The 12892-nt window shown below is 35.3% G+C and overlaps 2 protein-coding genes across 4 annotated transcripts in view; one reads left to right on the forward strand and one right to left on the reverse strand.

The window, feature by feature from the left end:
- Positions 1-716: 716 nt before the first annotated feature.
- Positions 717-3446, reverse strand: med18 (mediator of RNA polymerase II transcription, subunit 18 homolog (yeast)). 2 transcript variants are annotated; one of them, XM_058746407.1, is made up of 3 exons: positions 3426-3446; positions 2799-2965; positions 717-1485 (listed from the first exon to the last, which is right to left on the reverse strand). In XM_058746407.1, the coding sequence occupies exons 2-3, from the start codon at positions 2869-2871 to the stop codon at positions 932-934; spliced, it is 627 nt and encodes a 208-aa protein (XP_058602390.1). In that variant the 5' UTR covers positions 2872-2965; positions 3426-3446; the 3' UTR covers positions 717-931. The 2 variants fall into 2 exon arrangements, with proteins under 2 accessions (XP_058602390.1, XP_058602389.1); XM_058746406.1 differs by lacking the exon at positions 3426-3446 and adding an exon at positions 3053-3197 and having other exon boundaries at positions 719-1485.
- Positions 3447-3599: 153 nt separating this feature from the next.
- atg5 (ATG5 autophagy related 5 homolog (S. cerevisiae)) overlaps positions 3600-12892 on the forward strand; it is a 31111-nt gene continuing 21818 nt past the window's right edge. The window contains exons 1-6 of one of the 2 annotated variants that reach the window (XM_058746405.1): positions 3600-3696; positions 4833-4986; positions 5077-5204; positions 6232-6310; positions 6384-6546; positions 9936-10030. In XM_058746405.1, the coding sequence (XP_058602388.1) occupies positions 4873-4986; positions 5077-5204; positions 6232-6310; positions 6384-6546; positions 9936-10030 (579 nt within the window). In that variant the 5' untranslated portion in view covers positions 3600-3696; positions 4833-4872. The remainder of the gene's footprint in view (positions 3697-4832; positions 4987-5076; positions 5205-6231; positions 6311-6383; positions 6547-9935; positions 10031-12892) is intronic. The other variant, XM_058746403.1, reaches the window with a different exon arrangement.

Raw genomic sequence — 12892 nt, forward strand, 5'->3', positions numbered from 1 at the left:
ATTTGGCTAGGGGGACGGTAAATGACCACAATCTGGAGTTTTATCGGAGCTGATACAGTAATGGCATGAGATTCAAATGAGTTGTAATTGCATAGGGAAGAGCGGGTTGAGTATTTCCAATTGTTAGAAATGAGCAGACCAGTGCCTCCACCCCGGCCAACTAGACGCGGGGTATGAGAGAAAGAGAGATTAGTAGAGAGAGCAGCTGGGGTTGCTGAGTCTTCTGGACGAATCCAGGTCTCAGTCAAGCCCAAGATGCTGAGCGTGGATTTTAAAGAAAAGCAGAAATGAAGTCAGCTTTGTTGACAGCTGACTGACAATTCCAGAGACCCACAGAGAAGGAAAGAGGTGTAGTGGAGGAGGTAGAGATAAGGCGAGGTTAGCAGGGTTACGTTGCCGTCTCGTGGGACGTTAGAGCGTGGTTGAGAGAGAACCGGAATGGTTTGGAAACACATGATAGAGGTGGCAGGAAAGAGGATGGAAACGGAGAGTGTGTAAGGGAAGGGGGAAAAAAGAAAATATACTTAAGTGTGTCGCCGAGTCGTTGCTCGGTTAAAGTCGCAGGAAAAGTCGATGGTCTTTACCTCGCCGGTCTTCACACGAGGAGGCTGAACGCCTGCCAGCGCCGGACCTCTGATAAATACAGCCTAACACACTACAGTGAAAACAGCTGTGGCCGGCTTCTGATTGGCCCAGCCAATAGCCAAGTGCAAATAACTCAAGACGAAACTAACACTTCGCTTGCAAGGAGCAAAGAAAATGATCCAGGTTCCTTCTTAATTACTTTTTTTAATTAATTTTTTTACCATTCAGTTACTTCAGACTTTTATTATATAACTAAAAATACATGTTTTGAATGTTTATCAATCAATTAGCATAAAATACCCATCATCATAACACAAGCAAAAGTCTCCAATGAAATGAAGTCACACTACATTAGTCTTTTAGGGTCAATTTTCTCCAGGTGCACCAGAGGTTTCAGCTGTTCTGCGAAGCTTCTCATGTCCTCAGACACAGTGTCCTGTCCCGCAGGAGCCAGTACGCTCAGCTCAACAAGATACGACAGAGACAGCGGCTCTGTGTTCTCCGTGTTTCCTGTCGCCAGGACACGTAACAGTTTGCTCACTACCACCTTCATCACACCCTTCCGGAACACTTGACCCTTGGCCACAAACTCATTGTCCATGCGGAAACCCATCTCGTTGAGAAACTCCGGTAAGCTGTGCGAGGCAGCCACATCCACACAGTTTCGCACCAGGGCATGACGGCTTTTGTCGCCCACCTCAGGCTGACCTAGATAGCGCAGATGCCAAGGGGCAGTGGGGTGAAGAAGCGAGCGGCGTGCACGCAGCATGAACGGGTTGCCCTGTTGACCCTTCAGGAGATACACAAGCTCATGATCAGAAAAGCTCTCAGGCTCCATGTTATCACACAGACCTCTGAGTCGATGTAGGAGACTCTCCAGAGACTGATCCAGTACACTGCCTGTGCCGAAGAAAATCAACAAAACAGTAAAGTTAGAAGATATAACTTTACAAAGCTTACTTAAATTTAAAAACCAGTGACACATTTATGGGAGCCTGTTATTGTCATGGAATTAAGGAATAAAAAGGTAATTGCAGTTTATATGTTATAACTGTATTACAATTCTGACTGTGTTTCTTGCAATTCTGAGAAAAGTTAACTGTGAGATAAACTCAGAATTCTGACTTTTTTCCCTCATAATTCCAAGTTTACATTTCACAGTTCTGAGTTTATATATATATATATTTTTTTTTTGCAATTTCAAGTTTATATCTTACAATTCTGACTTTTCTTCTCAGAATTAGGAGACTCAAAATTATGAGACTGAAAACTGTGAGAAAAAAAAGTAAGCATTGCGAGATAAAAAGTCGCAATAGGCTTTATTTATTTTCTTATTATTTTTTTCCATGGTGGAAACAGGCTTCCATACATGTTTCTGTTCAAATCAATTCAAAGTTTCTTTATCAAATTCAAATCAATAGAATGACTACCAGTAATCCCTGAAACATGTGCATGGGTTAAAGCAAAAAATAACCTCACAAAATGTTTTTGTGGTAATACCATGGTACAGTATTGGTGTCACTTAGAAAAAGAATAGTGCAGGGATCCTACTTTACCTCTTCTGACCAATAAATTTCCATGACTTTTCCAGTTGTTAACAATTATTAGAAAATGATTTTAAAAACTAAAACAGTAATTTCTATCCAGTGAAATATTTTAGAGCTGAGCACTTGTTAAACTCACTACAGAAAATCCCACATCTTCTCCATATTTTATAAACATAGCTATCCAAGACCAGGAGGATAATTTTTTTAATATAATTTCCATGTTCAATTGTTTCATTACAATGCGATACATAATTCTAAATGATTACCTTATTTATGATCCGTGGTATTTACATGGCATTCAGAAGTACTTCAAAGAATACCATGGTTGCATTATGGCACAAGCATAAAAGTCTTCATATACCATTTTTGTATTATAGAATCTCAATGTAAGGAGAATAATAAGATCAATAAAAAAAGTTTAAAAAGTCTTATTAGGTGCATATAATTATTGTAATGAATTACATTTACTTTTTTTTTTTTATCTAGCAAACGCTTTTAACCAAAAGATTTACAAATGAGAAATAGCTACAATGAGCGATTTATCATAAGGAAGCAATTACACGAGTCATGCTAATATAACAAAGTTGTAAATGTTGTCCAGATTGGTATAATGACTGAGGGATAATCATAGTAATGAGATTATATTTATGAACTGATGGTGTTTACCTTGCAGAAGATACTCCATCATATTTATGGTTCCACCCGTTACGGGCATCACAGTGACCGGCGGAGCCTCCATCACTCTGTAACTCTTCTCAACACTTCAAGTCTTTCAACACATTCAACAGTCAACTACCAGTGGAAAATGACACATAACATACACAACAAAAGACCTGCAGAGACAGTAAGATATTAACAACAAAACACCGCCAGCCAGTATAATACTCTGAATAATAAATGCAAAATAACATATATTTTACTTGTTATAAGAAAGCAAAATCCAAACGTTTTATGTGTTTGCCTAAAATGCCATCAACAATTAATACAGCTCACTCGACTGCCTCCATGTGCAAGAAAAAAAAGCGCACGCGCAGTGTAGATAGAAAGTACAACGCATGCGCAACATTTTTTCCCTTCGTTTAGCGCCATCTATCGGACTGAAGGGATCTCTTTTCATACTAGTAATGTTTATAACATTTGACTCAAATGTATGAAAACTGAAATGCCTCCAATATTCCCTCAACTTATGAGTTGAATGAAAATGTAATTCTATCAAATTCTGTAAATGTGTTTTGTAAAAATGTGGTTATGTAATAATAATGCGTGACATTGACGCAATCAAAAGCACATGACCTTCTGTAAGTGTAGTCCCGTCCAAATCAGAAGTGAATCAATCATTAAAACAGCGCCACTGAAAAAATAAAATAAATCAAATGAATTACTGTATGCAGAACTGTGGAATAAACGCATAGACTAACTGCGACTTTTATTCTGAAAAACAACGAACGCATTCAACATGTAGAGACTTTTAATTTGAAGGTACGTGCCATCTTAGGGATGCATGACATCGCTTGGTGTTAAAGATGAGCTCAGCTCCAATGCTTCCTGTAGACATCTAATGAATGTAATTTATTAATCTATTTTCTGTCTGTTATTAATGTTTGGATACAGTAGTTTTTGAGTTCGGGGCAATTTTGGTATCGTTAATTACTCCAAAGGTGTCTCACCGTGTGTAATGTTGTTCTGTCACTGCTAGCTGTAACGTTATTTACAAACATGATCATAGTTACAGCCACAAAAACGCGAGTAAATATCACTAATACCTGATTTTAGTAGGTGGTTTTACAGTGTGTCGATTTAAAGATTGTCTTGGGTCTTCTGTATGCCATAAACAATGTTAAACGCTAACACTAACTTAGCCCAGTGTTAGCAGAGCTAACATTTTACTTATGTTTACGTATGTCCTCTATTAATGATTATTTCTGGAGTCATTTAGACTAGAAGGTGTTTTCTGTATTCTTTGGAGCACTTGATGAGATACGAAAAGAGGTTTTATACGTTGTTGTGTTTATGGCTGGTCCCAGATCATTTTCTGTCTCAGAAAGGTGTTTAATATGTTGCTCTCATTGTTTAGCGTATTCAAAAACTTGGGTTGTCAATGGAATAAAACAACTGATTATGTCATGATTTTCAATCGGTACGAAACAGGATTAAGTTAGTATTAAATTCCGTAAAAATTATGTTTAAAGTATCTCAAATGAACAATTCTGACAACCCTAAAATTTCGTTTTATAAAATAATTTTATCATCTCAAATGTTCCATCAGTAGTAAAAAAGTAGTAAAGTTAGTGAAAATTAAAGTGGTTAACTATCAAGCACACACATTCGTGGCCATATGAATATCCATTTTCAGATGTCGATTGGGTTTCTAGGTTACTTCTTGATATTGGCTATGTTTATTTGAAATGTGAATTGTTTACTTTCTGAAGTGCAAAAATAATCACTGTTTCACCTATCTGCTATTAATCAGACAAACGAATAGTCCCTCCCCGAACTCAGGTCACTAGTTGAGCCAGTGTTGCTGTGTTGGGGTTTTTGGGATTCTTACTTACATGTGACTTACTTTTAGTTGTTCCTGCAGTTGTTAAGATAGATAACAATGTATTTTATCATATTCAAACGCTTACTTAAAATCACTTAAGTTACTTACCGCTTGATATCTTGGTGTTATGAAATATTGAAGTTCTGTGTTCTAAACAGCTCAGTAACTAAAGACATTATATGTGTCACCTGGAGAAAGATGATAATGGCAGATGACAAGGATGTGCTCCGAGATGTTTGGTTCGGAAAGATACCGGCCTGTTTCACACTGTCTCCAGAGGAAACCACAGAGAGAGAGGCAGAACCCTACTATGTAAGTTAAGGTGACAGATTTTCTTTCTGCTGTAGAATTGTTAGTTTCATGTCACCTGACCTGTACTGTTTTTCTCTGTCAATCTGTCAGCTGCTCCTCCCACGGGTCAGTTACCTGACGCTAGTCACTGATAAAGTCAAGAAACATTTTCTCAAAGTCATGAAGGCAGAAGACGTGGAGGAGATGTGGTTTGAATATGAGGGAACGCCTCTCAAGTGGTATGTTGGGTTTACAATGTGTTGTCAAACCTTGTTTAATCTAAACTAACTTTTGCACATGACTTCCATTTTCTCATTCATGAATCTTGCAGATGCTTTTATAAAAAGTCACTTACACAGCTACTCAACTAATTGAAGTACAGAAGCAATTAAGGCTGAATGTAGGCCACTTATACAAAATGCATATCAGTTGTCAGTCTATTTCTCCCAATAATATGTCTTAGTTAGATGATGAAATGCTTCGTTTTATGATCAGAGGTCTGTAGTTTCAAAACAAACAATGCATCACAATACTTTGATGATCGAGAGATTGCAAATATATGTTCCTCAAAAGCCTGATCATATTTTTTCTAAAAAAAAAAAAAAAAAAAAAAAAATGATGTAGGTTAAGTTACCCAACTAAAACCTACTAAAATGATGCATGGATAATCAAGTAAACATAAGTTGTTTAAGTTCAATAAGTGTTCGTCTTGAAAATATTACTAACAATATTGCATTTCTCCTTATGTTTACTTTATAAAGATCAGTAAAGATTTCACAGCAAAAAGGCACTTGTATTACAACCTGTAGGTGGTACTAAAAGGCCTTTTACTTGCTAAAGACATAAACTGTCAAACAGCTGACAGAAGGCGGGTAGTAGATCGTGTACAAGAAGTTTTTCAGAAAGTTTTCATCATGTTGATAATTTAGAGGCTGTTTACATTACTTTCTCAATGGCATTTTCTTAGCTGGTGCATATATGTGGTTGCTCGCGTCCAGCACTTTTACTTAGATCTGATTTATTCCATTTTATAGATTTTTGTTCTCTCAAATCCTGGCAGCTTTTTATCTGTTAGTCTGTTAATAGTCTGAGTTATAGCTGTAATTTAGTCTTGTACCACTAGGTGGCAGGACAAAACAAGGTTTATGGATGAGATCTCTGTTTTCTTGAGGAATGAGAGCTGTTTGATTTTTGCCATATTTTGGGCAACTCAATGATTGATTTTGATTTTATGGACTATAAACGTGTTATTTTCATCGTTTTAAGGCACTATCCCATTGGCGTTTTGTTTGATCTCCTCGCATCAAACACAGCTCTGCCCTGGAATGTCACAGTGCGATTTAAGGTGTGTAGACTCATTCATTTATTGTTCATGAAGTTATTAATATTCCACAGTTGTAATTTCTTTTATTTTGTAGAACTTCCCAGAACATGACTTGCTTCACTGCCCATCAAACTCTGTGATAGAAGCACATTTCATGTCATGCATTAAAGAGGCAGATGCACTCAAACACAAAAGCCAAGTCATCAACGACATGCAGAAAAAAGACCATAAACAGCTGTGGATGGGTCTGCAGAACGGTAAGAACTGCAGACATATTTGATACTCACATTTGTTTCTCAAATATTCTAAAAAAAAAAAAAAAATATGTTAACCTACTAAAACCTACTAAAATGATGCATGGATAATAAAGTAAATATACAAAAACCTGCTGAAAATCATGAATAGATAATTAAGTAAACATAATTTGTTCAGGTTTAGTAAGTGTTCATCTTGAAATATCACTAAAAAAAAATTTAATTTATTCTTATGTTTACTTTATAAAGATCAGTAAAGATTGCACAGCAAAAAGACACTTGTACTACAACCTGTAGGTGGTACTAAAAGGCCTTTTACTTGCGAAAGACATAAACTGTCAAACAGATGACAGAAGGCATGTAGGACGTTCATATCTCCTGTTTTGCTTGCACTCTTCATGTGCATACTCTGTGTGAAGGCAAGACAATACAACTCCATACTTTCCCCAGTTGGATAATCACTGTAGATTAAAACAATACATTTTTATTAAAAGTGTTCTGAAATGTTATGTTTAAATAAATAAATAAAAATTGACATGGTTTGATTTAATATTAGATTTTGGATATCTATTTTAATTGCTCCATAAGTCAGAAAATACTGTCAACAGCTAGGAAAAAAAATACCTTTTTACTTTTACCTTGTTAGGAATAGAAATCTTTAGAAACCCTCATGATATAGATAAAGCTGTAATGTTTGGTGTATGTTAGTGCTGATGAAGTAGAGATTTCTGGCTTAGTGCAGGAGAAAATTATAATTTTGAGGAAACCGCCTTTAAAAATATGTAATATAATAGAAACCTACAGATCCAAATACATAGGGTCATTTCACGAAATCGGTGCCTTTTCCACTTGGAAAAATGAAAAAATAAAATAAGTTTAATCAACATTTTTTAAATATCCATGAAATGATGACACCTTAAAATGACAAGAAATTATTGTATTGTGCCATCTCAGGCTATGCAATTTACTATTTTATGACAATTTTTCTACCTCATGTTTTGGTATTTTTGTCAACCCTGTTACCAACACAAGCATTACTATATATTATAGTTTAATTAAAACTATGTGATAGTTTTCACATATGTGAGCAGCATTTTAGTCCCTCTTTTCACTGGGATTGTTTCAAACTTTGGATTTTTTAAAATATTTTTATATTTGTCATTCAGATGACCAAGAACATCCTAATTTTGGAGGGTGACCACATGTCAATTAAGAATTTTTTTTTTTTTTTACAAGAGAGAAGAGGGCTTTGTCCAAAATAAAATATAGTTCAAGTTACAATGGAAACACCTGGAAGGCTGTATCAAATATATTTTTACAAATTTTTGTGAAATTAATGACAGTAACAGGATTAACGTCATAGTCACAGGACTGACCAGAGTAACAGGGATGACATGACACATTCTTCAGCACACTGCACATATTTGTTTACATAATACTCTACAGTTTTTTTTAAATTGCATTATATTGTTTTTCCCAAAATTGCCCTGTGGCTGAACAAAAACAACAATAGTTTTACTCATTGAGTCTTGCCTTAAAGGGATAAGTTACCCAAAAATTAAAATTATGTCATCATTTACTTGCTCTCAAGTTCTTTCAAACCTTTATGACTTTATTTCTTCTGTTGAACACAACAAATAGGCTTGTTTTGAAGAAAGTGGGTAACAAAATATTTTTTCTTGGACCAGCAACTCTTTGGTAACCCACAATCTTCAAAATATCTTCTTATATGTTCAACAGAAGAAAGAAACTTCTACAGTTTTGGAGCAACTTGAGTATGAGTAAATGATGACAGGATTTTCATTTTTGGGTGAACAATACCTTTAAAGCGGAGATACACTACTCAACTTTTGCCCATATTTTCCCCCCAGTTTGCAGTCTAAATGAGTTGACGGTAGTTGCAGAAAGTTATAGCCAGTTTGGAGATTTTTAGCTGTCATAGTTGACAGATTTCATAGAAAATGACATAATGTATGATGGGCACAGATTTAGATATTAAGACTATGATTCCGTCCAGTCGGAGGATGTTCGATATTTTGAGATGGTTTTAGAACAAATATTGTTTTAATTTTTCATGTGTCTCCTAGCAAGGAGGTGCATGTTTCTGCTCATGTTTGTGTGATTCTTAGTTGTTTAGTGTTTGAAATCCAGTTTTTTTCCTGTAACCATTTACAAAGTTGGAAAGTGTATGAATAATTTGAAAATCTGTTCAGATTTGAAAGGAATAGTTTACCCAAAAGTGAAAAAATGCAGAAAATGTACTCACCCTCAGGCCATCCAAGATTTAGATGAGTTTGTTTCTTCATTTGAACAGATTTGGAGAAGTTTAGCATTACATCACTTGATCACCAGTGGATCCTCTGAAGTGAGCAAATCATGTAATGCTAATTTTCTACAAATCTGCTCAAATGAAGGAACAAATTAATTTACATCATGGATGTCCTGAGTAAATTTTCAGCAATTTTTCATTTTTTGGGTGAAATAGTTGGAATGGTTTAAAAGTCACGTGGTGCATTCCAGCTTTAAGCTTTACACATAATGTCCTCGGTAACTTCAAACCCATACGTTCATCTGAGAATTAGTGTGTGTGATCCAGGCAGTGCTTAGGCAGTGGTTTCAGTTGTTAATTTAAAGGTGAAAATGTGAAGCTCTGCAGATAAACCAAGAGAGGTGTAAGTTTCAGAAGCATAGATGTTTTGATAACACACTGTCACAGCTGTCCTGTTCTCTGGTGAGAGTGTGTGAGCAGAGAAAGTAACAATTTCTAAGCGGATGTTGAGTTTCACCTGCACATGTGAGAATGCAGCCAGCGTGACGGAACACACACGGCTTAGCTCAGAACTCATGCCTGTTTATTCCAAAGTTATCAGCTGTAACTATAACATTTTAACAATCATTATAATTCTTTTAGAGTAGAGAAATCCACAACTATAATTCACAGCTGTAATGATAATGACACAGGGGAATGGTATCATTGGAATCACTTTCAGAATGATTTTTTCCAGCTGAATAACAATAAATACATTTGCCGGATATTGTCTGTTGCTGTGGAGGCTAAAATAGTTGTAGTTATTTTGTATTTATTGTTCTTGGTGTTAATTGACCTTTATTTGGAATAATTTGGTTCCAGACCTAAATGGTTTTCTTTCTTCTGTGCAGCACAAGAAGAGATGCTAAACAGATGTTAGGGGACTGACTGCCTTAGTCACTATTCACTTTCATTGAGTTTCTGTTCCATACAGTGAAAGTAAATGGTGACTGAGGCTGCCCCACGGAAGAAAGAAATTCAAATTGTTGGTACAATACTGTGCTGCATAATTTCAGAGAGAGAGAGTCAAAAATGAAACATGAGTTATTGTCATTGATTTAAAACAATTTCTTTCTTTTCTCAGATAAATTCGACCAGTTCTGGGCCATGAATCGTAAACTCATGGAGTATCCTACCGAAGAGGGAGGCTTCCGCTATATTCCCTTTAGAATATATCAGGTATTTTCCTCATTTATTTACTTCCTACAGTTATGTACTGTACAGTACGGTAAAGGATTTGACTGATTTGACTTAGCGAATAGCAGAAATATTTTTGTTTATGACTTTATATGACATTTTATGACAGGTTTTTTATAAAAAAAAATTTACATGTTTGTTTTAGTGAAAACATTCAAAAACATTTAGAAGAGTGCTACAATTTTTAGATTTGTTTATTATTTAGAATTCAAAATTATATTTAGGTTCTTAAAGGCTTGATTTTTTTTTTTTTTTAATGATCTGAATCTTGGCTGCAGCAAACCAGGAAATTACATTAATGTAATGTAAAGTCTTAATGTAAACCATAATAAAAGAGAAAAGAAAACATGCTTCTATAATGCATCAGCAAATTTGTTGAATAAAAAGTGAGGATCTGTCTTCATAACACTTGGCCTGTTGAAATGAAACTCATTGTGACTATTCCTTGATGGTACCTGAGCAGATTACTGGCAAATCATCACATACTGATCAAGAAAGATGTCTGAATAGTTTGGCCTAAAATCATGATGTTGAAACTTGTTATAGGTGTCATCATACTTTGAAAGTACCTGAAAAATTTGGGGCAGCACCACCTAATGATCAAAATGTTTTCAGATGCTTTTGATTATTGCTTTTGATCATCTAGTCTAATGCATCAATAATATGAAGGCAAGATGTTAAAAAAAAATCATCTGACACAACCCTTCATGAATATAAACAACATTATTATTTTTACGAAATGCATAAATTATGTATGTTTTTTCAGGTTGAAGTCTGTCCGTATTAAAAGAATAACCATTTTCAATTTCCATTATACTAACTAAACAAAAAAAAAAGATAATGACTGATACCCATAATGCCATATCTAGTCCGTGACATTACCACCTGTTGATCAAATGTTAAAAGCAATTGTTTTTAAATAATTCTTTAAATTGTAGTTAAATTAATTGCTACATTCAGCTAATTCCTTGCTTTAATTCTGCAGTCAGCTGTTTGAATGTTGGTTTTGACAGTTTGAATGTTTTAAATTCACAGTGCAAATGTTTGTCTAAATATTTGTATTGATACAGTTATATTAATGATTATTTGAATTCACCATTTGAATATTTGAAAGACAGTTTGGATATTTTGGTTGACATTTTATTTATTTATTTATTTTTTGAATTTTTGAATTCAGATTTTTTTCATTTATTTATTTATTTTATTATTGATTTGATTGATTGTATTGACTGAATTGACAGTTTGAATATTTAAGTTTAAGTAAAATTTTCATATTTGAATATATATATTTTTTCTATGTATATATTCAAATGTTTCAGTATTTTGATATTTTTTTGACTATATTAATATTGTTTGGACTTTGAATCGACCGTTTGAATATTCAAATGACATGTTTTTTTAATTTACTATTACCTGGGGTAATAGTAAATTACCAGGGGTACCTGCTTCCCTGAGTGACTTACTTTGTGTTTTACACTCCGATTATTGCTTAAAGAACCTATGGTTATCTGCATGCTCTAAAGAATAGAGTTAGCCTCTGATCATGAGCTCTGAGACCTGAGAGCATCTCTTTTCTCTGGCCTCTTGCTTTTGGAGAAAGGCTAATGATGTCTGTTGTGTGGTTCATGTGCTGGTTTGCCAGCTAGGGTGTCAGGGGAGTTGAAAAGAAAGTGTCGGCACCCAGAGTATCACACTTCTCATCGGTATCAGGAGCCTTTTGGATAATGCTGGGGTCAATAATTAATGCTGCCGTTTAAAAATGCAACGAAGTAGCTGTCACTTCTCACACTCTCTCTTCTCTGACTCTGGAGATGATCTTGGTGCAAGTGAGCAGTGAGTCAGTTTTTCTGGTAACCTGATCGAGGCCGTAGCATCCTGAGACACCTTCTCTTCCTGAGACCTGGGGGTGTCGGTGTCAGCTGGACTACCTGAGCCGTTGTGTCACCAGTTTCCTTTTCACAGCACCAAGATTGACTCCTATTGTTTGTCAGGCCGCTGTTTGTCACCATAGGTCCAGATCTTACAGAATGATACCCTCTATCACTGACCACATGCAAGTTGTGTGTGAAAACTGGATCCTGTCCAGCATTCGACACCTCGCTCGCTCGCTCAAGGCCAAAGGAAAGACTAAGCCGTGACTGCCGGCTGTTAATCTGCTCAATATCTTATTCAGCAATTCACAACATTATACCCAACTAGTGTAGGTTAAAACAGCTGCTAACTGACATGATATTAGCAAATGAATTATTTGTTGTTAGTGCTCCTTAATGGGTGTGAAAAGTGGGTCCCCTGGAATGACGTAGGTGCTATTTCTCCAAACTGTAGTCATGTATGCTGACTGGCTGAAGAGGACATATAAAAGAAAAGTAAATTGAGAAAGCTCAAAGGAAAATTGTTCTCACTTGAGTGTAGGTGGTCGGTGTGTATAGTCATTGTGTTAGGGTGTGCTATATCTGCGTCACTGGACTTTGCTGGTGTTGTTTGGTGATTCTTAGCTTTCCAATATTCCAGTATATACTGTACATCCACTACACATGCCTCTGTTTCATCATCTGAAACAACTCTTCATGAATATAAACAACATTATTATTTTTATGAACTGCATAAGTTTTTTTTTTTTTTTTCAGGGTAAATCATGAAGCCTGTCCTGTTCTTAAAAGAAACCTCATTCTCACTTTCCATTGTACTAACAAAAACTAAAACTGTTTTAGTTAAAATATTTGTATTTTAAATTTGACCGTTATGGGCTTGTGCCAATGTAAATAATACAATTTAGCAAAAGAATGCTAAATGCTGAATTTAAGTAGCAATCTTTTCTTGCATATTGCAATGTATATCCAAGTG

This window comes from Onychostoma macrolepis, chromosome 16 (assembly GCF_012432095.1).
Source record: "Onychostoma macrolepis isolate SWU-2019 chromosome 16, ASM1243209v1, whole genome shotgun sequence".
NCBI lineage: Eukaryota > Metazoa > Chordata > Actinopteri > Cypriniformes > Cyprinidae > Onychostoma > Onychostoma macrolepis.